At 48.8% G+C, this 27,563-nt stretch overlaps 1 protein-coding gene across 1 annotated transcript in view; it reads left to right on the forward strand.

The window, feature by feature from the left end:
• The first annotated feature begins 8,528 nt into the window (after window positions 1-8,528).
• LOC116975566 (solute carrier family 15 member 2-like) overlaps window positions 8,529-27,563 on the forward strand; it is a 94,075-nt gene continuing 75,040 nt past the window's right edge. The window contains exons 1-7 of the mRNA XM_033024858.1: window positions 8,529-8,599; window positions 9,911-9,957; window positions 13,854-13,941; window positions 21,235-21,376; window positions 22,054-22,146; window positions 24,218-24,317; window positions 26,098-26,188. Coding sequence (XP_032880749.1) covers window positions 8,581-8,599; window positions 9,911-9,957; window positions 13,854-13,941; window positions 21,235-21,376; window positions 22,054-22,146; window positions 24,218-24,317; window positions 26,098-26,188 — 580 coding nt within the window. The 5' untranslated portion in view covers window positions 8,529-8,580. The remainder of the gene's footprint in view (window positions 8,600-9,910; window positions 9,958-13,853; window positions 13,942-21,234; window positions 21,377-22,053; window positions 22,147-24,217; window positions 24,318-26,097; window positions 26,189-27,563) is intronic.

Consider the following 27,563-nt stretch of genomic DNA (forward strand, 5'->3'; position numbering starts at 1 on the left):
GGTAACTTTCATGTTCGTTTTCTAGGTCTGCACAAAACTCGAGAGTCTTTAGTTTACAACAGAAGTCTTTAATGTTTCACTCAATGCTGGCAGCAAGACTAGACACAATGGCTGCCCGCATACAATCTGCCGACAGGATAAACCAAAGATCATAGAGAAGGACTGGAGCACGACACTCCACTCCTACGTAATCCAACGCACTGAGATGTAGTACGTAACGGAGCGTCACGGCCGCCATCTTTCAATGCAAAACGCGACTACCGTTATGCCTCTCGCAGTGTAATCCGCTCTATCATCTTTGGTATAATCCGTGTTGTAGGGGAACAGTGCGTGATAAACACTTCACATATTTTAGTTAATTTCATTGTAAATGTTTTCCCCCTGTTTCTGCCCATTTCCCCCCCCCCCATCCTTCCTCCCCAGCCCCCTCCCTTGTGCAGTTTCCCTTGTATTGTATTGTGCAGCTTCCCTTGTATTGCTTTAACACACACTGTGCACAAAATTAAATTTAACATATATATATATATATATATATATATTACTAAAAGTCTAATCTTGAACAATTCCTGTTGTTCTGTATATTGATTTTAGAAAAAAATGCTGCCACTTACGGCTGTGATTTTTGACCATCTTACTCAGAGTCCCCCTCCGTTGCGCAGGACAAGAGGATTTTTCCCATCGATGAAAAATAAAGGAGTTAAAAAAATGTTGAGATTCTCTCTCCTGAAGGCCATGCCCCTTCCGGAGGGACTAAAACCGGAAGTATTGAGTGTCTCAGTCAGTCTCTGCAAGTTGGGGAGCAAGAGGGTCACGTCTCTCAGTCTGAGCTGAGAATAACACTGAACACATGTCTACTAAACTATGAGTGTGGTTTTACTGACCTTGAATGCCCTTAATGTGGTTTGAAAATAAAAAATGTGGTTGCTTTCCAGATTTCCCCCAGGTAGCTGTGTATTGAGATGATGACCAACGACTTTGCAATGCGTCTACCATTTGACGATAGAGTAAACCCAGATTAATCCCAGTAAGGGTTACTGTAACAATATCCGATGCCTTTGATGTGACTGATGATTGACGAAACAAACAGGCGCATCCTCTAGTAATGTGTATTCTCTGTACCTCTGACCATAATGTATTTGGAATGTGCTTAGGTGACAAAAAAACAGTACATAATACCATGTAATTCTGTGTTCATGGAAGTGGAGAGAGAACAGCCAAGGGTCTGTGTTGCTCCCTTGGCTGGGGTTTCCTTGCCACTTACATCGGCCGATAATTAGTAAAGTTTTGAACTGGTCCACCAAACCGCTTTGTGAGTTGTCTGTTTATTAAGAAGTGAACCTGTTTGTTTAATTATGTTAACCCTTTTCATTGCCGTTTTGTCGGCAGAACTCTCTGGAAACCGTCAACAGCTGAATGTGCAAGAGGTTGCAGATGTTACCGGGATTGGAAGGGAGACAATTGAGCTCTATCAGCCCCACTCTAAGACCGACTCTTGTAGAAACTCCCAGGAACATCTGTAGTCCCTCGTCAGAAGTTGATCTGGTTCCCCGCCGAGGTTCTTAGATACAGACAACGGTAAGACCATTTGAGTGTTTTTTAAATTTTTTATTAGAGAGTCTGCCAGGTTGAGATACATGGGTCTCGATTACAGAGTCTGCTGGGTTGAGACACTTGGGACTGGTTAAGAACTCAGCTGTGTTAAGGCACTTGGGATGGGGTAAGAGGTCGGTCAGGTTGAGATATGCGGGGCTATTGTAAAAATTGGACAGAGCGAACTAGAAATGGTTTGTCGTAAATTTTGCTACTTGAAGTAGTTGGTGATTGGCTTTGTAAACTAAAAAAGTTTGTTGTTCACAAAGTAGTCGGGCAGAGGAGAGACTCGCGGCTATGGAAAATAATCTGGATAAGTGACGAGGCAACGCTCGTACAAACACGTGTAATTTGAATCCTGGGAATATAAAATAATAAGTTATCAGCTAACCAAAGGTTTGGGATATGAAGATTGCCCAGCAGGGGGCACATGGAGGCAAAGGAAAGAAAATCGAAGGAAGAATCTGTTAAAAAGGCAAAAATAGAGTTAAAGTGGTTGGAAAGTGTTGCTGTCAGTGGGCAGAGGGAAAAGAGAAAAGAGAACAGAGCACAGGATTGGGTCGCAAAATAAAGCGACAAGTTAAAAAAAAAAAAGAAAAAAAAGAGGGGGAAGAAATTAACTTAATTATAAGTTAACCTTTTTCAGTGGCCGGGTGAATCATGAGTTGGCCCGGGTGCTGGACTGCGCACAAAGCCCAGCCGGCGGACCTGCTGAGGAGTTTTGGCCTGGGCCGCGTGACATCGCGCGCAAAGTCCGGCGCCCGGGCCAAATCTCCTCAGCTGGCCCACCGGCTGGGTCTTGTGCGCAGTCCAGCACCCGAACCAACTCATGAACCGATGACCGGCCATGAGAAGGAGGGGTGATGGAGTCGGCGGACAGCGAAGGTCCGAAGGGCGGACCTGACCTCACACTATCACGTTCATTCCCTTAGTCCTATCCACCCCTCTCCCACAAATTCACAAGGAGTAGAATTAGGGGCCTGTCCCACTTGGGCGACTTTTTAGGCGACTTCAGGAGACTATGCGGTCGCCACATGTTCGCGGGTGGTTGCGGGGGAGTCGCCTTCATGGTCGTGAGGAGTTCCCGCATTCTGGGAACTAGTCGCGGCCTCATTATGGTCGCCGTGAAATTTTCAACGTGTTGACAAATTAGCGGCGATTAGAATGAAGCCGCCATGGAGAGTAGCGAGAATTCTCGAGCTGTAGGTGGGTCGCCATGAGGCCCTAGTGGGTTGCCAGGAGGTCGAAGGTTCTCGTAGGTTGTAGCCGGTGCTGACCGGTGAATTTCATTGGCTCATTGGGGAAAAAAAAGTAAGCAGTAGTTTTCAGAACCAAGGATAACCGGCCGGTAATGTTAATGTCCGCCGAGCATCACAGCCGGGTATCTCTGGCTTCTTAAACGTTGTCTCCACTCCTTCTTCCCCCTTCTCCCCCCTCTCCCCCTCTTTTAAAGGACTTAACATACACTGTGCTTTAGCTGTCTTTTCACAGCACCAACCTTCCTGTTCATCGCGGTGTGTGTCTGTATCACCTTGGCTTTGCACAGAGGGATTTTTTTAGACAGGGCAAGCGGGGGGAGTGCTATCTAAGAAAGTTCACACAGGCTGGTGAAGGAACCGATGTGTGTGTATGTGTGTGTGTGTTCCACTCTGACAGTCGACGTTCAAGTACCCGGTTTTTAGTCCGTTGAGAAATTGTCTAAGTGGGACAGGCATATTAGGCCATTCGGCCCATCGAGTCAACTCCACCATTCAATCATGGCTGATCTCTGCCTCCTGATCCCATTTTCCTGCTTTCTCCCCATAACCCTTGACACCCGTTCTAATCAAGAATTTGTCTATCTCTGCCTTAAAACTATCCACTGACTTGGCCTCCACAGCCCTCTGTGGCAATGAGTTCCACAGATTCACCACCCTCTGACTAAAGAAGTTCTTCCTCACCTCCTTTCTAAAAGGGGGCCCTTTAATTCTGTGGATATGACCTCAGATCCAAGACTCTCCCACCAGTGGAAACATCCTTTCCACATCCACTCTATCTATGCCTGTCATTATTTTGTAAGTTTCAATGAGGTCCCCCCTCAACTTTCTAAACTCCAGCGAGTAGAAGCCCAGTGCTGTCAAACGCTCATCATATGCTAACCCACTCATTCCTGGAATCATTTTTGTCAATCATTCTTCCCTCCAACCTTCGCTACAACTTACAACCCCTGTCCCACAGGCAACCTGAACAGAAACCTTCGGTGACGTTGCTCGCGACCCAAGGTTTCCGTGAGGTTCCCAGTGGTTTTGGTCACTCTCCTAATGGTCGAAAGTGGTTTCTGCCTGGTCGAGGGTTCTTCTATGTTCCTTCGATTATTTCAACAAAATCAAAACCGGCCTCGACTAAAAATAGGTTGCCGTTTGGTCGAAGCCAGTGGAGTGTGGTCGCTATTTACTTACAGGCAGTCGAAGGCCGGTGACCGCTGATCGGCCATTTTGGTTGGCTCATTGGAGTTTTCCAGACCGAGAAGATCCGCCGGAAGGTAAAATGCCCACTAACTTTATTAAACTTCTTAAAACTGTCTCCACTCCTTCTTCCCCCCCTTTCTCCCCCCTTCTCCCCCCATTTCCTCCCCCTTCTCCCCCCATCTCTCCACTTCTCTTCCCCTTCTCTTCCACCTCTTTCCCCTTCTCTCCTTCTCTCTCCCCTTCTCCCCCCCCCATCCCCGCGCTCTCTATAGGACTTACCGTGCTCTGTGGCAGCCGTTTACCTTCCTCTTCATCGTGCAGACAGCGCTCCTCCGCTGGCCCTGGCCCCCACCTTCGCGATGTGTGTGTGTGTGCGTGTGTGTGTGTGTGTGTGTGTGTGTTTGTGTGTGTGTGTGTGTGTACATGTACGGCTTCCGGCCGCATTTCTTCCTTTGATTCCCTGCAACTCCGAAACCAGACGCGGAATCGCCGACATCTTTTCCATTTCAGTAGAGATTTCACTTTTCTTTCTAAGTATCCGCTCCTCATTACATTTCGTCGTGTTTAAGTACACGTTTTTAATCAAATCCTTCACCCCCCCCCCCCCCCACCCCCCAATATTTCAAAAATAAACTGGCATCGCAACCATAGAAGCAGCACCAGCCCCAGCCCCTGATGAACGTTCCATTGTGTGATGTCACAATGCCCGATGTTCACATATGTCCAATCGGAATGGATTCATTTACATATGCCTTTGCAGGAGCCCCAGCCAATGGTGAACGTTCCATTGTGTGATGTCACAATGCCCAATGTTCACATATGTCCAATCGGAATGGATCCATTTACATATGCCTTTGCAGGAGACCCAGCCCATGGTGAACGTTCCATCGTGAGATGTCACAATGCCCAATGATCAAATACATTGTTGCCATAGAGGGAGTACAGAGAAGGTTCACCAGACTGTTTACTGGAATGTCAGGACTTTCATATGAAGAAAGACTGGATAGACTCGGCTTGTACTCGCTAGATTTTAGAAGATTGGGGGGGGAACTTATAGAAACTCCTGATTACATTTCGTCGTGTTTATGTACACATTTTTAATCAAATCGTTCCCCCCCCCCCCCCCACCAAATATTAAAAAAAATACTGGCATCTCACCCATATAATCAGCCCCAGACTCGATTTGTACCCGCTAGATTTTAGAAGATTGAGGGGGTATCTTATAGAAACTTACAAAATTCTTTAGGGGTCCACCACTCCCCCTGTCCCTCTTCAACCACTCCTGCTACCCCTCTCCCCCTTCCCACTCTTCCACTTCTCTCTCCCTCCACCCCTCTCCCCCTCCCATCCCACTCTCCCCCTCCCTCCACACTCTTCCCCCTCTCCCTCCTCATTCCCTTACCGTGCATAGTCTCTGTCTTTAAGAAGGAACTACAGATGCTGGAAAATCGAAGGTAGACATAAAAAAAGTTGGATAAACTCAGCGGGGGCGGCAGCATCTATGGAGCGAAACCCGGAAGAAGGGTTTCGGCCAAAAACGTTGCCCTTTTCCTTCGGTCCATAGATGCTGCTGCACCCGCTGAGTTTATCCAGGTTTTTTGTTGTTGTACCAGCCTCTCTCTCTCTCTGCCCTTCTCTCTTCTCTCGACTCATGCACGCCCGCTCCAACCCCTCCACCCCCCCCCCCCCCCCCTTCACCTCTCTCTCCCATCCTCTCCTCCCCCCCCTCCCTCTCCCTCTCCACCCTCCTCCTCCCCTTCCACACAAAATATTTTTAGTGGGGGCAGGTCCACAGTGCGTGTGACTGTTTGTGGAGGCGGCCACGCGCTCTCCATTCAAGAAGACGCTCATCTGTTTGTGGAGGCGCGAGCATAGTGTGTGACCAAAGATCTTATAGCGGAGATCTCCGCTACAAGATCTTTGTGTGTGACGACACACGCTCCCCCCCCCCCCCCCCCGCTTTGGTGCAGGAGGCGCGCGCACCATCTGAACGCTCCGCGATTGTTCGAATTCTTCACTAACCGTCATTCTGACTTTGCTTGTGAAGAGAAAAGTCCTGGATTGCATTTGTCTGATGCAGGGAGATTGTTCCCGATGTTGGGGAAGTCCAGGACAAGCGGGTCACAGTTTAAGGATAAAGGGGAAATCCTTTAGTACAGAGATGAGGAAAACATTTTTCACACAGATAGTGGTGAGTCTCTGGAACTCTCTGCCGCAGAAGGTAGTTGAGGCCAGTTCATTGTTTATATTTAAGAGGGAGTTAGATGTGGCCCTTGTGGCTAAAGGGATCAGGGGAATGGAGAGAAGGCAGGTACAGGATACTGAGTTGGATGATCAGCCATGATCATATTGAATGGTGGTGCAGGCTCGAAGGGCCGAATGGCCTACTCCTGCACTTAATTTCTATGCTTCTATGTTTCCCTCTCCTCACCCCTCTCTCCCACCCCCTTCCCTCTCTCCCCCACCCCCCTTTCCTCTCTACCACCATCCCCTTACCCCTACCCCTCTGTCCCTCTTCCAACCACTCCCCGTCCCTCTTCTACCACTCCCGCTACCCCTCTACCCCTCCCTCCCTCCCCACTCCTCCACTTCTCTCCCACTCTCTCCTCCCCCTCTCCTCACCCCTCTCCCATCCCTCTCTCCCCCCCCCTTCCTCTCTACCCCACCCCTTCCCTCTCTCCCCCTTCCCCCTATCCCTCTGTCCCTCTTCCATCACTCCCCCTACCCCTCTCCACCTCCCTCCCCACACTTCCACCTCTCCCCCTTCCCCCTCCTCTCTCCCTCCCCACTCTTTCCCCTCTCTCTCCCCACCCCTCTCCCCCTCCCTCCCTCCTCCCCTACCTCCCCATCCTCCCCCTCCCCCACATCTCTCTCCCCATCCCCCTCTCTCACCCCCTACCCCGCTCTCCTTTCCCTCCCAAATCTGTCCCGTTTCCTCCACCTCCTCTCCCTTCCCTCCCCTCTTCACATCCCCCCTCCCCCCACCTGTGTGTTTGGGGGGCAGTTAATGTGAGTTTGATGCCGCAGCCCCCCCTCCCCCCCCAAAAAAAACGCCGTTGGGGAAACAGACCCAACGGGTCTGCACTTGGTCTAGTATATTACTAAAAGTCTAATCTTGACCACTTCCTGTTGTTCTGTATATTGATTTTGGAAAAAACGCTGCCACTTACGGCTGTGATTTTTGGCCATCTTACTTAGAGTCCCCCTCCGTTGCGCAGGACAAGAGGATTGTTCCCATCAATGAAAAATAAAAGAGTTATTAGTGTTTAAAAAATGTTGAGATTCTCTGTCCTGAAGGCCATACCCCTTCCGGAGGGACTACAAAACCAGAAGTATTGAGTGCCTCTGTCAGTCTCTGCAAGTTGGGGAGTGAGAGGATCACGTCTCTCAGTCTGAGCTGAGAATAACACAGAACACATGTCTACTAAAGTGTGAGTGTGGTTTTACTGACCTTGAATGCCCTTAATGTGGTTTATAAATGAAAAATGTGGTTGCTTGAAATATAGCACAGCAAATGGTTGGTGGTGGTTGGTTTGAAGGGGTGGTGGTGTCTGCGGACAGCGAAGGTCCGAAGGGCGGACAGCTGGCTGGGCTGCCGACCAACGGGGCCACGGGTGAGGCGCTGCTGCTGCTGCACTCCATGGGCTGCACATGGTGCTCCGACCCGACAGTCTCCTCGACCCGAGTAGTAGCAGCCAAATACGGGACAAGGGCGATGCACTATGGGACAAACCAATTTAGCCCAATATACGGGATGTCCCGGCTAATACGGGACAGTTGGCAACCCTAATTAACGGCCATCATTACCACACAAAGTACTGTTTATCACCACGGTCGCCCATTCGGCCCATCGAGTCAACTCCACCATTCAATCATGGCTGATCTTTGCCTCCTGATCCCATTTTCCTGCCTTCTCCCCATAACCCTTGACACCCGTTCTAATCAAGAATTTGTCTATCTCTGCCTTAAAACTATCCACTGACTTGGCCTCCACAGCCCTCTGTGGCAATGAGTTCCACAGATTCACCACCCTTTGACTAAAGAAGTTCTTCCTCACCTCCTTTCTAAAAGGGGGCCCTTTAATTCTGTGGCTATGACCTCAGGTCCAAGACTCTCCCACCAGTGGAAACATCCTCTCCACATCCACTCTATCTATGCCTGTCATTATTCTGTAAGTTTCAATGAGGTCCATCCCCTCGACCTTCTAAACTCCAGCGAGTAGCCCAGTGCTGTCAAATGCTAATCATATGCTAACCCACTCATTCCTGGAATCATTTTTGTCAATCATTCTTCCCTCCAACCTTCGCTACAACTTACAACCCCTGTCCCACATAGGCAACCTGAACAGAAACCTCCGGTGACCTTGCTCGCGACCCAAGGTTTCCGTGAAGGGGTGTGTACATGTGGCTGAGTGTGTTCAAAGGTACACACACACACACAATAATCACTCAAACATGCCAAGTTCCCGGCCGACAGTGCACAGGCAGAGAGAGAGAGAGTGTGCTGGAACTTATTTGAAAACTTTTCCAAACTCTGTTCCGAAATGGCAAAGAAAAACACAGGTATGTTCTTTTGGTCTCATTTCATTTGCCAACGCCAACTTTGTTTCTCTTATTTCCATTTTTAACATGGCTTAACGTTGATACGTCTCGCCGAGGGTATTTATAAAGGGGATCTGTGGGTCATGTTACCGTTGTAAACATCTTTCTCTCTCCCCCCCCCCCCTACCTCCCCCTTCTTCTACCTCCCCCCCCCCTTTCTCTCTCCTCCCCCTCTCTCTCCTCCTCTCCCCCTCCTCTCTCCCCCTCCTCATCTCCCCCTCCTCTCTTCCCCTCCTCTCTCCCCCTCCTCTCTCCCTCTCTCTCTCCCCTCTCTCCCCCTCCTCTCTCGCCCTGCTCTCCCCCCTCTCTCCCCCTCCTCTCTCCCCCTCCTCTCTCCCTCTCCTCTCTCCCCCTCCTCTCTCCCCCTCCTCTCACCCCCTCCTCTCTCCCCCTCCTCTCTCTCCCCCACCTCTCTCCCCCTCCTCTCTCCCCCTCCTCTCTCTCCCCCTCCTCTCTCCCCCTCCTCTCTCCCCCTCCTCTCTCCCCCTCCTCTCACTCCCCCACCTCTCTCCCCCTCCTCTCACTCCCCCACCTCTCTCCCCCACCTCTCTCTCCCCAACTTTTCTCTCCCCCACCTCTCTCTCCCCCACCTCTCTCCCCCCCACCTCTCTCCCCACCACCTCTCTCCCCCCCACCTCTCACTCCACCACCTCTCTCCCCCCCACCTCTCTCCCCCCCACCTCTCTCCCCCCCACCTCTCACTCCCCCCCTCTCTCCCCCCCACCTCTCTCCCCCCCACCTCTCTCCCCCCCACCTCTCTCTCCCCCACCTCTCTCCCCCCACCTCTCACTCCCCCACCTCTCTCCCCCCCACCGCTCACTCCCCCCACCTCTCTCCCCCCCCCTCTCACTCCCCCTCCTCTCTCCCCACCCTCGTCTCCTCCCCCCCTCTCTCTCCCCCCACCTCTTCTTCCCCCCACCTCTCTCCCCCCACCTCTCTCCCCCCCCCTCTCTCCCCCCATCTCTCTCTCCCCCACCTCTCTCTCCCCCACCTCTCCCTCCCCCACCTCTCTCTCTCTACCCCCCATCTCTCTCTCTCCCCCACTCTCTCTCTCTCCCCCACCTGTCTCTCCCCCACCTCTCTCTCCCCCACCTCTCTCCCCCCTCTTTCCCCATCTTTCCCCCTCTTTCGTTCCCCCCTCTCTCCTTCTCTCCCCCCCTCTTTCTCCCCCACATCTCTCTCCCCCACTTCTCTCACCCCCACTTCTCTCTTCCCCCCCTCTCTCTCCCCCCCCCCCCTCCCTCTCTCTCCTCCTCCCCCTCCCCACCAAAGAAGATGAGACTGAGAATGACCCGTGCTCTCCCAAGAAGCAGTCTCCGGTTAGTATGCATGAGGTGTATTTACAAGTAACGATGATGAACCGTGGGTTGTGGGAGAGAAGGCAACTTGCTGGATGCCCAGTTGGAAGCGCAATGTGTTGCTTTGCTGGTGTTTCTCAGACATATCCACGGCTGATGTTGTCTACAGTAGAATGGAGCAGCCGCGGGCCACAGATTCACAATGACTGGTTTTTTTGTTGGGCAAACACACCGATAATTTACATGTATTTATCGTAAACTATCGATGTGTTTGTGTGTGTGTGTGTGTGTGTGTGTTCATGGGTTCATCAGTGATAGGAGCAGAATTAGGCCATTCGGCCCATCAAGTCAACTCTGCCATTCAATCATGGCTGATCTATCTAGGGTTGCCAACTGTCCCGTATTAGCCGGGACATCCCATATATTGGGCAATAAATTGGTTTGTCCCGTACGGGACCGCCCTTGTCCCGTATTTGACTGCTGCTACTCGGGTCGAGGGGACTGTCGGGTCAGAGCGCCGCGTCCAGCCGCGCCTCACCCGTCCCGATGTAGTGCAGCCCATGGAGTGCAGCAGCAGTAGCAGCAGCGCCTCGCCCGTGGCCCCGTCAGTCGGCAGCCCGGCCAGCTGTCCGACCTTCGGACCTTCGCTTACCGCCGACACCACCACCCCTCCTTCTCATGGCCAATCATCGGTTTATGAGTTGGATGGGTCGCTGGACTTTGTGTGCGAAGTCGCCCGGGCCAAAACTCCTCAGCTGGCCCGCCGGCTGGGCTTTGTGTGCAGTCCAGCACCCGGGCCAACTCATCATTCACCCAGTCACGGCTGAGTCGGTCAATGAATTGCCGTCGGGAATTTGTCCCGTATTTTGACCTTTTGCCCCTTATTTGGGAGTGAGAAAGTTGGCAACCCTAGATCTATCTCTCCCTCCTAACCCCATTCTTCTCCCCACACCCATACTAATCAAGAACCTATCTATCTCTGCCTTAAAATTATCCACTAACTTGGCCTCTACAGCCTTCTGTGGCAATGAATTCCATTGATTCACCACCCTCTGACTGAAGAAATTCCTCCTCATCTCCTTCCTAAAGGAACATCCTTTAAATCTGAGGCTATGAGGTGTGTGTGTGTGTGTGTGCGTGTGTGCAAAGCATAGTGATCAAAGGGAATGTCGAATGGCTCATTGTTATCTGAGGGGAAGGTGACAACGAGGCATACAATTGTAAAAATGAATGAGGAGGACCAGTGGAACTAGTCGGAGAACCAGGATGGGGGAGGGATGGAGGGAGGGAGAAGGAAAACAAGAGTTAGTTGAAGCTAGAGATTTATTATAGATGCCTGCATTTGGTCCACATCCCTCCAAACCTTTCATGCCAAGAGGTACAGAAGTGTGAAAACACGCACCTCCAGATTCAGGGCCAGTTTCTTCCCAGCTGTTATCAGGCACCTGAACCGTCCTCTCACCAACTAGAGAGCAGTCCTGAGCTGCCATCTCATAAGTTCATAAGTGATAGGTGTAGAATTAGGCCATTCGGCCCGCTGAGTCTACTCCGCCATTCAATCATGGCTGACCTATCTCTCCCTCCTAGCCCCATTCTCCTGCCTTCTCCCCATAACCCCTGACACCTGTACCTCTGACATCTACCTCATTGGAGACCTTGAACTATCTTTTATTCTCCGGAGATGCTGCCGGACCCACTGAGTTACTCCAGCAATTTGGGATGGAAAATGACCTGCCTGAAGAAGGGTCTCGACCCGAAACGTCACCCATTCCTTCCCTCCTGAGATGCTGCCTGTCCCGCTGAGTTACTCCAGCATTTTGTCTGTACCTATTTTAGTTGCACCAGAGATGCAGCCTAACCCACAGTAACATTCTTACATGTTGCAGCTTTACAGGCACATCATCACATCAACACAACAAAAGAATATACAAGAAATAAATATAAAATGTTTTACTAGTGTGGCACGGTGGCGCAGCGGTAGAGTTGCTGCCTTACAGCGCCAGAGACCCTGGTTCGATCCCGACTACGGGTGATTGCCTGTACGGAGTTTGTACGTTCTCCCCGTGACCTGTTGGGCTTTCGAGATATTCGGTTTCTCCCACATTCCAGAGACATGCGGAGTTTTAGGTTCATTTGCTTTGGTAAATTGCGCCTGGTGTGTAGGAAGGAACTGCAGATGCTGGTTTACACCGAAGATAGACACAAAGTGCTGGAGTAACTCAGCGGGACAGGCAGCATCTCTGGAGAGAAGGAATGGGTGACGTTTAGGGTCAATACCTTTCTTCAGACTGAGTGTCAGGAGAAAGGGAGACTAGAGATATGGAAGGGTCAGGTGTGAAAAGGACAGATCAAAGCAGGCGATGGTCGAGGAAATATAGAATGGCTCATTGTTAACTGAGGGGAAGATGACATCGATCCATGCGATCAGAAAAATTAATCAGGAGGATAGTGGAACCAAAGATCCTACAGCGAGCAAGATAGTCCACTCGACGAAAAAGACGTAGTACGGTCATGGGCAGATTCATGGGTAATTTACGGCCCCATTTCTGTAACCGGCTTCCGTCTCCGCACCAAATATCCCATCGCGGAGCAAAGATAACTAGTGCGGAGATGGAAGCCGGTTACGGAAACATCCTCGTAAAAATAAAAGTTATTTGGTAAAAATCTTCTCCTCATTTTCAGAATTATAATTTATTAACACAAACTGTTCCGCCGCAACGTTGATTACACTGCGAGAGGGATAACCAAAGTCGTGTCCGGTTACTGAAATGGATGAAGAAAAGGCCCTCCGTTGCGTACTACACATCAGCCCATTGCATTTAGCAGGAGTGGTCTATCTTGCTCCGCTATAGGATCTTTGGTGGAACTAGTCGGAGAACTAGGGTGGGGGAGGGACGGAGAGAGAGAGTGAGGGAAAGCAAGGGTTACTTGAAGTTAGAGATTCCAAAGTTCACCGATTAGGTTGATAGTAGTTCAGGACTGCTCTCTGGTTGTAGTATGATGATTCAGTTGCCTGACAACAGCCAGGTCTCATCGGTCGCGCTAGGCCTCGCTGCTCGGTCATCGCCGCTCAAAGAGTTGACGCGGGTGGTCTTCAGGTGCCGGGAGTCAGAGAATGGACAGGTCTTTAGTTTAGTTTAGAGATACAACACGGAAACTGGCCCTTCGGCCTACCGAGTCCACACACTAACACTATCCTACACACACTAGGGACAATTTACATTTATGCCAAGCCAATTAACCTACAAACCTGTACGTCTTTGGAGTGTGGGAGGAAACCGAAGATCTCGAGGAAAACCCACGCAGGTCATGGGGAGAACGTACAAACTCCGTACAGACAGCACCCGTGGTCAGGATCGAACCCAGGCCTCTGGCGCTGTAAGGCAAGAACTACCTCTGCGCCACTGTGCCACCCTAAAGAGGAGTCTGAGAGGAGTTTGAGAAGATGATAGTTAAAAGTCAGAAATGTTGCTGCAGGAGTAGAGATTTACGTAAGTGTGTGGGGAGCGATTGTAATATGTGATTGTAGATCGACTTCCGTGGTCCAGCACGCAAACAGTCGCCTGGGTTGGCCGCCATCTTGGCAACAGTGGCAGTCGTAACGTAATGCAGTGCAGATGATGAAAAACTCCCCAGAGAGTTGTGAATCTGTGGCGTTTTCTGCCACCGAAGGCAGTGGAGGCCAATTCACTGGATGTTTTCAAGAGAGAGTTAGATAGAGCTCTTGGGGCTAACGGAATCAAGGGATATGTGGAGACAGCAGGAACGGGGTACTGATTATGGATGATCAGCCATGATCACATTGAATGGCTGTGCTGGCACGGGGGGCCAAATGGCCAACTCCTGCACCTATTGTCTTTGTTTCTGTGTTTCTACGTCATTGCCTTTTAATAACAGTTTTCTTCTGCCTCCTCCAGCGACTGTGTGGAACCACCTACCCCCTCAGCATTATATTCGTGGTGGTGAATGAATTCTGTGAACGCTTCTCCTTCTATGGCATGAAAGGTGTGTTCCCGCTCAGTGCGGTTGTAGTTTGCAATTGTTTAGTTTAGAGATACAGTGCAGAATCAGGCCCTTCGGCCCACCGAGTCCGTACCGACTACCGATCCCCACCCACTTGCACTACCCTACACACACACACACACACACACTAGGGATAATTTTGCAGTTTACAATTATGCCAAGCCAATTAATCTGCAAACCTGCACTTCTCTGTAGTGTGGGGGGAAATGGGAAGGTCTCGGATAAAACCCACGCAGGCCACAGGGAGAACATACAAACTCTCTACTGACAAGCACCCGTGGTCAGGATCGAACCTGGGTTTCAGGCGCTATAAAGGGCCTGTCCCACTTTCACGACCTAATTCACGACCTCTGCTGAGCTTGCCCTTGACTCATACTCGCAGCATGGTCGTCACAAGGTCGTAGGAGGTCGTCAGTAGGTCGTGATGCTGGTCGTAGGTACTCATGGCATCAAGTAGGTCGGGGCGTTTTTTCTAGCCTGATGTAAAATGTCCACGAGTAAAAAAGGTGGTGAATTAGGTGGTGGAAGTGGGACAGGCCCTTTAGGCAGCAACTCCACCGATGCGCCACCGTGCCGTTGTAGGAAGAAACCGCACATGCTGATTTTCAGAGAAGATAGACACAAAATGCTGGAGTAACTCGGCGAGACAGGCAGCTTCTCTGGAGAGAAGGAATAGTTGATATTTTGGGTCAGGATCATGATTTTTGCTGTGGGCAGGAGGAACAAGGGTGGGAACTTTGGAAAGGCCATCTGCATCTCCCAGTTGCTAACAACTTTTAACTTCCTTTTCCTGGTTAAATCTACCATTTCTTGACCCACTTATCTGATCATCCAAACCTTGTTGTAATCTCTGATACATTTGCTTGCAAAAGTATTCATACCCCTTGAACTTTTCCACATTTTGTCACATTACAACCACAAACGTAAATGTATTTTATTGCGATTTTTTGTGATAGACCAACACAAAGTGGTGCATAATTGTGAAGTGGAAGGAAAATGATACATGGTTTTCAAATTTTTTTACAAATAAAAAACTGAAAAGTGTGGCGTGCAAAAGTATTCAGCCCCCTTTACTCTGATACCGCTAAATAAAATCCAGTGCAACCAATTGCCTTCAGAAGTCACCTAATTAGTAAATAGAGTCCACTTGTGTGTAATCTAATCTCAGTATAAATACAGCTGTTCTGTGAAGGCCTCAGAGGTTTGTTAGAGAACATTAGTGAACAAACAGCATCATGAAGCCCAAGGAACACACCAGACAGGTCAGGGATAAAGTTGTGGAGAGGTTTAAAGCAGGGTTAGGTTATAAAAAAATATCCCAAGCTTTGAACATCTCACGGAGCACTGTTCAATCCATCATCCGAAAATGGAAAGATTATGGCACAACTGCAAACCTACCAAGACATGGCTGTCCACCTAAATTGACAGGCCGGGCAAGGAGAGCATTGATCAGAGAAGCAGCCAAGAGGCCCATGGTAACTCTGGAGGAGCTGCAGAGATCCACAGCTCAGGTGGGAGAATCTGTCCACAGGACAACTATTAGTCGTGCACTCCACAAATCGGGCCTTTATGGAAGAGTGGCAAGAAGAAAGCCATTGTTGAAAAAAAGCCATAAGCAGTCCCGTTTGCAGTTTGCCACAAGCCATGTGGGGGACACAGCAAACATGTGGAGGAAGGTGCTCTGGTCAGATGAGACCAAAATTGATGTTTTTGGCCTAAATGCAAAACGCTATGTGTGGCGGAAAACTAACACTGCACATCACCCTGAACACACCATCCCCACTGTGAAACATGGTGGTGGCAGCATCATGCTGTGGGGATGCTTTTCTTCAGCAGGGACAGGGAAGCTGGTCAGAGTTGATGGGAAGATGGATGGAGCCAAATACAGGGCAATCTTGGAAGAAAACCTGTTAGAGTCTGCAAAAGACTTGAGACAGGGGCGGAGGTTTACCTTCCAGCAGGACAACGACCCTAAACATACAGCCAGAGCTACAATGGAATAGTTTAGATCAAAGCATATTCATGTGCTAGAATGGCCCAGTCAAAGTCCAGACCTAAATCCAATTGAGAATCTCTGGCAAGACTTGAAAATTGCTGTTCACAGACGCTCTCCATCCAATCTGACTGAGCTTGAGCTATTTTGCAAAGGAGAATGGGCAAAAATTTCAGTCTTTAGATGTGCAAAGCTGGTAGAGACATGCCCCAAAAGACTTGCAGCTGTAATTGCAGCGAAAGGTGGTTCTACAAAGTATTGACTCAGGGGGGCTGAATACTTTTGCGCGCCACACTTTTCAGTTTTTTATTTGTAAAAAAATTTGAAAACCATGTATCATTTTCCTTCCACTTCACAATTATGCACCACTTTGTGTTGGTCTATCACATAAAATCCCAATAAAATACATTTACGTTTGTGGTTGTAACGTGACAAAATGTGGAAAAGTTCAAGGGGTATGAAAACTTTTGCAAGCCACTGTATATTGATTCACTGTCCACTACACCGCCAGTTCTGGTGTCATACATTTGTACGTTCATAAGTGATAGGAGAAGAATTAGGCCATTCGGTCCATCAAGCCTACTCCCCCATTCAATCATGGCTGATCTATCTTTCCCTCTCAACCCCATTCTCCTGCCTCCTCCCCATGACCCTTGACCCCCTGCAAACATACAAACCGTTTTATCAACATTGTCATCCAAATTGTTACTTGAGAATAGAAACATAGAAACATAGAAAATAGGTGCAGGAGTAGGCCATTCGGCCCTTCGAGCCTGCACCGCCATTCAATATGATCATGGCTGATCATCCAACTCAGTATCCTGTACTTGCCTTCTCTCCATACCCCCTGATCCCTTTAGCCACAAGGGCCACATCTAACTCCCTCTTAAATATAGCCAATGAACTGGCCTCAACTACCTTCTGTGGCAGAGAATTCCAGAGATTCACCACTCTCTGTGTGAAAAATGTTTTTCTCATCTCGGTCCTAAAAGATTTCCCCCTTATCCTTAAACTGTGACCCCTTGTTCTGGACTTCCCCAACATCGGGAACAATCTTCCTGCATCTAGCCTGTCCAACCCCTTAAGAATTTTGTAAGATGACAAACAACAGTGGACACTGCACTGATTCCTGAGGCACGCCACTGGTCAGGCCACTGGTCACACCACTGGTCACATCACTGGTTATGTAACTGGTCACATCACTGGTCATGCCACTGGTCACATCACTGGTTATGTAACTGGTCACATCACTGGTCATGCCACTGGTCACATCACTGGTTATGTAACTGGTCACATCACTGGTCACACCACTGGTCATGCCACTGGTCACGTCACTGGTCACATCACTGGTCACGTCACTGGTCACATCACTGGTTATGTAACTGGTCACATCACTGGTCATGCCACTGGTCATGCCACTGGTCACTGGCTTCCTCTCTGAATAACAACTCTCAACTCGCCATTTTGACTCATCTTCCCATTCCCACACTGGGCCTCTTTCGCTGTCAGAGTGATGCCACACGCAAACTGGATGAACAGCACCTCATATTCCGCTTGGGTAGCTAACAACCCAGCGGTATTGAACAATGATTTCTCCAATATTAGGGAACATCTACTGTGGCTATCCCCCACCACCTCCCACAATTCCCCATTCTCCCCCCTCTCCCCCTCCTCTCCCCTATCCAGTGCTTCACCTGGACTCACCTATATCTCCCCCCCCCCCCCCCCACCCACCCTTCTCCTGCTACTTTCACCCCTCAGACTTAAGTTGAGGGGTGGAAGATTTAATAAGAACCTGAGGGTAACCTTTTCGCACAATGGGCGGTGGGTGTATGGAACGAGCTGTCGGAGGAAGTAGTTGAGGCAGAGACTATCGCAACTGAAGGAGTCATTTATGTTTTGCCTAGCGACTGTTGGCATATTATATTATTTTGTCTAGATATATCTTGCAGTATTATTTTGGACACTTGGGGGCGATCATTAGATGCACAGGGTTGTGTATATATAAGGGCATAGGGGACAGGAAGAGGCAGGTACAGGGAGGGAGAGCATAGAGTTCTCACCAGCCCAGGGACAGAGCAGCCAGCTACAACTTGCATGCAGCATAAGGAAAACCTGGTTCGTTCATCATTTTATTTGTACAACTACTTCAATAAACAACCAACTAAACAGGAAGTAACGACTGGAAGATCTGTTCTACTGGGTCTGCGTGAGATCACTCCTCCTGTACCTGGAGAGTAATGGCAACTGGAAAAGAGGACACCGGAAAAGTCTGAAATTTGCCATTTGCAGCAACGTTTAAGAAAAACATTTAGACAGGTACATGGATGTAACCGGTTTAGAGGGATACGGGCCAAACGCAGGCAGGTGGGACCAGTGTGGATGGGACATGCTGGTCGGTTGTGGGCAGGTTGGGCCTGTTCCCACACGGTATGACTCCATGACTTCACAATTCACAACTCTTTATACCAGTCTCACACCTGCTATTCTTATCTCTGACCTTTGTTCCAACAATATGCTGATCGACACCTCCTCTTGCCTGTGTCCACCTGTTGCCTGTGTCCACCTGTTGCCTGTGTCCACCTGTTGCCTGTGTCCACCTGTTGCCTGTGTCCACCTGTTGCCTGTGTCCACCTGTTGCCTGTGTCCACCTGTTGCCTGTGTCCACCTGTTGCCAGTGTCCACCTGTTGCCCGTGTCCACCTGTTGCCTGTGTCCACCTGTTGCCCGTGTCCACCTGTTGCCCGTGTCCACCTGTTGCCTGTGTCCACCTGTTGCCTGTGTCCACCTCTTGCCTGTGTCCACCTCTTGCCTGTGTCCACCTCTTGCCTGTGTCCACCTCTTGCCTGTGTCCACCTCTTGCCTGTGTCCACCTGTGTCCGGCCTCTCCCCTCTTCCAGATTTCTTCTCCCCTCCCCCACACAATCAGGCTGAAGAAGGGTCCTGACCTGAAATGCTGCCCATCCATGTTCTCCAGAGATGCTGCCTGACCTGCTGAGTTACTCCAGCACTTTGTGTCTTTTTGTGTATTAACCAGCATCTGCAGTTTCAACATTCTGGTGAATTTTCTTTACACCCGACCATTGCTTTCTAACTGCACACAATATTAACCGATGATTTATAAAGTTATTGCAAGAACTACCTTCTATTTTATTCTATACCTATTGTGTCGCATATCAATGCCATTATAAGGGCAGCCCGGTGGCGCAGAGGTCGAGTTGCAGCCTGACAGCGTTTGCAGCACCGGTGACCCAGATTCGATCCCGACTACAAATGCTGTCTGTACGGAGTTTGTACGTTCCCCCCGTGACTGCGTGGTTTTTCTCAGAGATCTTCGGTTTCATCCCACTCTCCAAAGACGCACAGGTTTGTAGATAAATTGGCGTGGTATAAATGTAAATTGTCCACTGTGTGTGTAGGATAGGGTTAATGTGTGGGGATAGCGTGGAATTGGTGGGTCGAAGGGCCTGTTTCTGTGCTATATCTCTGAACTAAAAAAGACAATATGATGGGAATTCATTTGTTTAGTTTAGTTTAGAGATACAGCATATCACCAGGTCCGCACCGACCAGCGATCCCCGCACACTAACACTATCCGACACACACTAGGGACAATTTTTACCAAAGCCAATTATCCTACAAACCTGTGTGTCTTTGGAGTGTGGGAGGAAACCGGAGCACCTGGAGAAAACCCACATAGATCACGGGGGGAACGTACATACTCCATACAGACAGCACCCATAGTCAGGATCGAACCTGGGTCCCTGGCGCTGTGAGGCAGCAACACTTCCACTACCCCACCCATGTTTAGATTTAGGATTAGATTTATAATTCTGTGCTGTCTGACACTCTGCGTACCGAGATACAGTGACAATCTTTGTTTTACGTGCTATCCGATTAAATCAGATCATATTATACATGAATAACATCAAGCCCTACATCAGTACAACAGATATGGTCATGGGGATATACAGTGTGGAAGCAGACCACATGGATCAACTTGCTCACACCGACCAACATGTCCCACCTGCACTAGTCCCACCTGCTTACATTTGGCCCATATCCCTGTAAACCTGTCCTATCCATGGACCTGTCTAAATGAGAAGAAATGCTGTTAGTGTGCCTGGGCGAATGAAGGCGAGCATCAGAATGGCGGCTTCACCATCATGCTACCACACTCGGGAACCCTTGGAGTGGAATCCCCTTTAGCACCAACTACTCCGTAATCAAATAATACAGATTACTAGTCGTAGAGTCCAGGACCAGAGGCCATAGCCTCAGAATAAAGGGACGTACCTTTAGAAAGGAGATGAGGAGGAATTTCTTTAGTCAGAGGGTGGTGAATCTGTGGAATTCATTGCCACAGGAGGTTGTGGAGGAGGCCAAGTCAATGGATATTTTTAAAGAGGAAATTGATAGATTGGTGGGTCAAATTTGCCCTCTGTCTAAATGTCTCTCAAACGTTGCAGTAGTATCTGCCTCAACTACCTCCTCTGGCAGCTCGTTCCATACACCCTGGATAGGCCGAGATGGTGTGGATGTGGAGAGGATGTTTCCACTAGTGGGAGAGTCTAGGGCCAGAGGTCACAGCCTCAGAATAAAAGGGCGTTCCTTTACGAAGGAGATGAGGAGGAATTTCTTTAGCCGGAGGGTGATGAATCTGTGGAATTCATTGCCACGGAACGCTGTGGAGGCCAAGTCAGTGGATATTTTTAAGGCAGAGATAGACAAATTCATGATCTGGAATTCTCTGCCACAGAAGGTAGTTGAGGCCAGTTCATTGGCTATATTTAAGAGGGAGTTAGATGTGGCCCTTGTGGATAAAGGGATCAGGGGGTATGGAGAGAAGGCAGGTACAGGATACTGAGTTGGATGATCAGCCATGATCATATTGAATGGCGGTGCAGGCTCGAAGGGCTGAATGGCCTACTCCTGCACCTATTTTCTATGTTTCTATGTATCTATGTACGGGTGTCAAGGATGATGGGGAGAAGGCAGGAGAATGGTGTTAGGAGGAAGAGATAGATCAGCCATGATTGAGTGGCAGAGTAGACTTGATGGGCCGAATGACCTAACTCTGCTCCTAGAACGTATGAGCATTTTTTTGTAATTGTTTTTTTAATTGTTTATTTTTTTTAAAGAGGGACAGTGCATATTAATAAACATTTACATGTAAATATGCAAGATTATAGCCAATAGCTAATTTTCATCTTTAGTCCCTTTGAGGTTATGAGGCGGATGCATCTTTCGCTGACTGACCTGCCGTTATTCCTTGTATTCCAGCTGTTCTCACCCTGTACTTTGCAAACTTCCTTCATTGGGACGATGATCAGTCCACGGCCATTTACCATGCCTTCATGGGACTCGCCTACTTCACGCCAGTCTTGGGAGCCCTCATTGCTGACTCCTGGCTGGGAAAGTTCAAGTGAGTTCACGTGTGGCGTCGCACGTATATCTCCCATGGGCGCTGCCTGTACGGAGTTTGCACGTTCTCCCGGTGGGTTTACCCACTAGTGGGCTTTCCCACTGTAACTCAAGCCCTCCAATTGCAGGAACATCCTTCAGTTTAATTCTGAAATACAGGGTGGAAACATGCCCTTCGGCCCACTGAGGCCGCGCCGACCCTGTACACTTGTACTATCCCGCACACAAGGAACAAATTTCGTGACGGAAGCCAATCAACCTATCTATCGTATATTGTGTGTGTGTTTTTTTCAACTGTATCGCTGCTGGCAAATTCATTTCACTGCACCTTAGTTGGAGCACGTGAAGAATAAATTTGACATTGACTTTCACCCACAAACCTGTCCTTCTTTGGAATGTGGGAGGAAACCGGAGCACCCGTAGAAAACCCCCACAGTCACGGGGAGAAGGCACAAACTCCGTACGGACAGCCCCCGCAGTCAGGATCGAACCCGGGTCTCTGGCGCTGTGAGGCAGCCACTCTACCGCTGCGCCACCGTGCCACCCTTCGTAAACATTTTCTCCGCCTTGCCAGTTTCGTGCCTCGTTTTAAAATGAAGGATAAAAATATTAATCTTAGCAGCTCATCGCATCTTCGTAAATACTGATTTGATGTTTGCCTTCTTTGATCACAAACAGGACCATCGTCATCCTTTCTATTGTGTACATCATCGGCCTCGTGGTGACATCAATCGGTGCCATTCCACCGGTGGGCAACCATACGGTACATTTGTGAGTAAAAGGAAAGATGTTCTTCAAAATAATTTGGGCACCATATCACCATAGACGCACAGAGTCCCTTGCCCAAGTAGGGGAATCCAGGACCAGATGACAATGATTCAAGGTGAAGGGGAAAGGATTCAATAGGAATAGACAATAGACAATAGGTGCAGGAGTTGGCCATTTGGCCCTTCGAGCCAGCACCGCCATTCAATGTGATCATACCCAATCAGTACCCCGTTCCTGCCTTTTCCCCATATCCCCTGACTCTGCTATCTTTAAGAGCTCTATCTAGCTCTCTCTTGAAAGTATCCAGAGAACCGGCCACCACCGCTCCATTTGAGGGGTGACTTTTTCACACAAAGGTTAGTGGGTGTATGGGTCGAGCTGCCACTGGAGGTAGTTGAGGCTGGGACTATCCCAACGTTTAAGAAACAGTTAGACAGTTACATGGATAGGACAAGTTTGGAGGGATATGGACCAAGTGCAGACGGGTGGGACTAGTGTAGCTGGGACATGTTGGCCGGTGTGGGCAAGTTGGGCCGAAGGGCCTGTTTCCACGCTGTATCACTCTATGACTCTATCCGAGGAAAGTAGCGCTGGCTCTGGGGAGGGTCCAGAGGAGGTTTACAAGAATGAACCCAGTAATGAGTGAGCTAACGTATGATGAGTCTATGTTTGTCAGAGGGTGGTGAATCTGTGGAATTCTTTGCCACAGAAGGCTGTGGAGGCCATCAGTGGATATTTTTAAGGCCGAGATAGACAGATTTCTGATTAGTATAGGTGTCAGGGTTTACGGGGAGAAGGCAGGAGAATGGGGTTAGGAGGGAGAGATAGATCAGCCATGATTGAATGGCGGAGTAGACTTGATGGGCTGAATGGCCTAATTCTACTATCCCTTATAACCTTATGACCTTAAACATAGAAACATAGAAAATAGGTGCTGGAATAGGCCATTCAAAATGATCATGGCTAGCCATCCAGAATCAGTACCCCGTTCCTGCTTTCTCCCCATATCCCTTGATTCCTAACGCTAAGATCTATATTTAACTCTCTCTTGAAGACATCCAGTGAATTGGCCTCCACTGCCTTATGAGGCAGAGAATTCCACAAGGTGCATCACAGCTTAGTTTGGGAACAGCTCCATCCAAGACCGCGGAAAATTGCAGCAAATTGTGGACGCAGCCCAGACCATCACACAAACCAACCTCCCTTCCATTGACTCCATTTATACCTCACACTGCCTCGACAAGGCTAGCAGCATAATCAAGGACAAGTCGCACCCTGGCCACTCCCTCTTCTCCCCTCTCCCATCAGGCAAAAGGTCTAATAGAAGTGTGAAAACGCACACCTCCAGATTCGGGAACAGTTTCTTCCCAGCTATTATCAGGCAACTGAACCATCCCACCACAACCAGAGAGCCAGTCTTGAACTATCATCTATCTCATTAGTGACCCTCAGACTATCCTTGATCGGACATTGCTGGCTTTACTTTGCACTAAACGTTATTCCTTTGTCATGTATCTATACACTGCAGACAGCTTGATTGTAAACAGGTATTGTCTTTCTGCTGGCTGCTTAGCTCGCAACAAAAGCTTTTCACTGTACCCTCGGTACATGTGACAATAAACTGAACTGAACTCAATAGTTAATAGTGCAGGGGTAGGCCATTCGGCCCTTTGAGCCAGCACCACCATTCACTGTGATCATGGCTGATCATCCACAATCAGTACCCCGTTCCTGCCTTCTCCCCATATCCCCAGACTCCGCTATCTTTAAGAGCTCTATCTAACTCTTTCTTGAAAGCATCCAGAGAACCGGCCTCCACCGCCTTCTGAGACAGAGCATTCCACAGATTCACAACTCTCTGGGTGAAAAAGTTTTTCCTCATCTCTGTTCTAAATGGCCAACCCCTTATTCTTAAACTGTGTCCCCTGGTTCTGGACTCTCCCAACATCGGGAGCATGTTTCCTGCCTCTTGCGTGTCCAATCCCTTAATAATCTTATATGTTTCAAACTCACCTCAGTCTTGCCAGCAAATCATGTTGCCTTTTAATTGAGACAAAGCTTCTTTCATTCCCAGGGTCTTATCCATGTTTGGTATCTTCCTAATTGCCTTGGGCGCAGGCTGCATTAAGCCCTGTGTGGCAGCTATTGGCGGTGACCAGTTTGAAGAGGGCCAGGTATGTGATCATCCAGAGTGGGGGGGGGGGGGGGGGTTGGGGTGGGGGGGGGGGGTGGGTGGGGTGGGGGGGGAACGGTTTTAATGATCGTGACACCAAAGTTACAGGCAGATAGAAAACTGTGGATCCCAGGAGTGAGTTTAGAAGAATGAGGGGGGCCCTCATTGAAACGTACAGAATAGTGAAAGGCTTAGATAGAGTGGATGTGGAGAGGATGTTTCCACTAGTGGGAGAGTCTAGGACCAGAGGTCATAGCCTCAGAATTAAAGGACGTACCTTTCGGAAGGATATGAGGAGAAATTTATTTAGCCCGAGGGTGGTGAATCTGTGGAATTCATTGCCACAGACGGCTGTGGAGGCCAAGTCAGTGGATATTTTTAAAGCATAGATAGATAGATTCTTGATTAGTACTGGTGTCAGGGGTTATGGGGAGAAGGCAGGTGGATAGGGTTAGGAGGGAGGGATAGATCAGCCATGATTGACTGGCGGAGTAGACTTGATGGGCCGAATGGCCCAATTCTTCTCCTATTACGTATGACCTTATGATCTAATCTGGAAAAAAAAGGACACGGTGGCACAGCGGTAGAGTTGCTGCCTCACAGCGCCAGAGATCTGGGTTTGATCCTGACTACGGGTGCTGTTTGTACGGAGTTTGTACGTTCTCCCTGTGACCGCGTGGGTTTTCTCTGTGTGCTCTGGTTTCCTCCCACACTCCAAAGACGTGCAGGTTTGTAGGTTAATTGGCTTCTGTATATTGTCCCAAGTGTGTAGGATAGGACTAGTGCGTGGGGTGATCGCTGGTCGCCGTGGACTCAGTGATTTAAATGCCCATTCATTTACAGGAATTAAACACTAAATTCCTTCCATTTGGCCTATAAATTCGTGACAATGAGATTTAAAAATCATGTTATATTGTGAATTATTGTGTGAATGGTATTTGGACACTTAGGCTTTTTTTAAATGTTAACCTTGTCTTAAGAAATGGATAGATGTTTAGATCTAGTAATTGAATTTTGTAATTAGCTACAATTGGGTAACTAACTAATTATATGCTTTAATTTTAGGTCATCCAAGTAAGATTGTTTCATATTTGTTTCAGAATGCTTCAATCTATAATAACTGAAATTTTCATTCATTTCTCTTAATTTTTAAGAAAGTTATGGGCTTTTGGCAGTCCTTGATCACAGCTTTTGTTTTAAGTCAATGGAAAAGCAATAGGGAACAAGATGCTAATTACCGAGTATGAAAATGGCCATAACTTTTTTAATACTGAAGATATGAAAGTGAATTAGGTGTCAAATTAAATTATTTTTATGCTTTATCTGATGGGATAAATTGCAGACTTGATTTTTAAAATCTCAAAATTTTGTAACTTTGCTACTACAGGTGCTGCCTGTACGGAGTTTGTACGTTCTCCACGTGACCTGCGCGGGTTTTCTCCGAGATATTCGGTTTCTGCTCACGCTCCAAAGACGTACAGGTTTGTAGATAATTGGCTTGGTATAAATGGAAGAATTGTACCTAGTGTGGGTAGGATAGTGCGGGGATCGCTAGTTGGTTGTAGATTAATTGGCTTCTGTAAATTGGCCCAAGAGTGTAGGATAGGACTAGTGTGCGGGGATCGCTGGTCGGCGTGGAGTCAGTGGGCCGAAAGGCCTGTTTCCACACTGTTACTCCAAACCAAACTAAAATGATCTTGATTGCAAATAGTTTTACAAAACACTGACTTGCGTTGGTCGATCGATTTCCTCAGTAGTAACGTCTCGCTGTTATGTTTCAGAACGTAGAGAGAAGGAGGTTCTTCTCTTTCTTCTATCTGTGCATCAATGCAGGAAGCTTGTTGTCCACCATCATCACTCCCATCCTACGAGGTTAGTGCAGATTCACAATTCTCTGCTGCAATTGCATTGGATCATTGGTGCCTCAAGTATAATAGGTGGAGCAAAGGGGAAGATACAGAGCACAGAATATAGGTCTCAGCATTGTAGCGCATCATAGAAACATAGAAAAAAGGTACAGGAGTAACCCATTCGCTTGAGAGGTAGAGACGAAAGAAGGAGATGTCAGGCAAGCTGATTCAGTGCGATGCTTGCAGTATGTGGGAGGTCAAGGACACCGCTGGTGCCTCTGGCTGCTACAAATGCGAGAAGTGCATCCAGGTAGAGCTCCTGAAGGGCCGTGTTGGGGAACTGGAGAAGCAAGTGGATGACCTCCGGTTCGTCCGAGAAACGAAGTCGTTCCTCGACAAGTCCTACAGTACGATTGTTACACCTAAGGTACTGGAAGAGAGAAGGTGGGAGACAGTGAGAACGGGAGGGAAGCATGGAATGCCAACGTCCCCGGGTGTTGTACCTCTTGTGAACAGGTTCACCCACTTAGAAGCTGTCGGGACAGAAGAGGTGTTTACACTGGGCGACGGACTGGCTTGTGATGCGAATAGGGCTGTTGAGCCAAAACCAAAAAGGCCTAAGGCAGGCAACGCCATTGTAGTGGGAGACTCCATTGTGAGAGGTACGGACAGGGGTTTCTGCGGCAACAGACGGGATGCGAGGATGGTGTGCTGCCTTCCTGGTGCCAGGATCCAGGATGTCACGGACAGAGTGCAGAAAATCCTCAAGGGCGGAGGTGAACATCCGGAAGTGGTAGTGCATGTCGGCACAAACGATGTCGGAAAGAAGGGGATGAATATTCTGCGTGACTTTAGAGAGCTCGGAAAAATGCTGAAAAGCAGGACCTCCAGGGTTGTTATCTCCGGTTTGCTTCCAGTTCCTCGTGCTGGCGAGAGCAGGAACAGGGAGATACAGGACCTGAACGTGTGGCTGAGGAACTGGTGCACGGGGCAGGGATTTAGATTCTTAGATCACTGGGATCTGTTTTGGGGTAAGGGGGAACTGTACAAAAGGGACGGATTGCATCTTAACAGGTGTGGGACCAGCATTCTGGCAGGCAGGTTTGCCACTGCTACACGGGTGGTTTTAAACTGAATAAGGGGGGTGGGGTGTCGAATGGGATAGTGGAGGATGGAGTTAAAGGAAAAGGGTTTCTTAAATGTGTGAGCGTAGAGACAGAGGGGTGTAAAATGAGGGTAGAAGCAATAGGTAGCAAGGTGAAAAGTAAAAGTGGCAGGCAGACAAAACCAGGGCAAAAATCAAAAAGGGCCACTTTTCAACATAATTGTATAAGGGATAAGAGTGTTGTAAAAACAAGCCTGAAGTCTTTGTGTCTCAATGCAAGGAGCATTCGTAA

The sequence above is a fragment of the Amblyraja radiata genome, chromosome 7, assembly GCF_010909765.2.
Source record: "Amblyraja radiata isolate CabotCenter1 chromosome 7, sAmbRad1.1.pri, whole genome shotgun sequence".
Taxonomy (NCBI): domain Eukaryota; kingdom Metazoa; phylum Chordata; class Chondrichthyes; order Rajiformes; family Rajidae; genus Amblyraja; species Amblyraja radiata.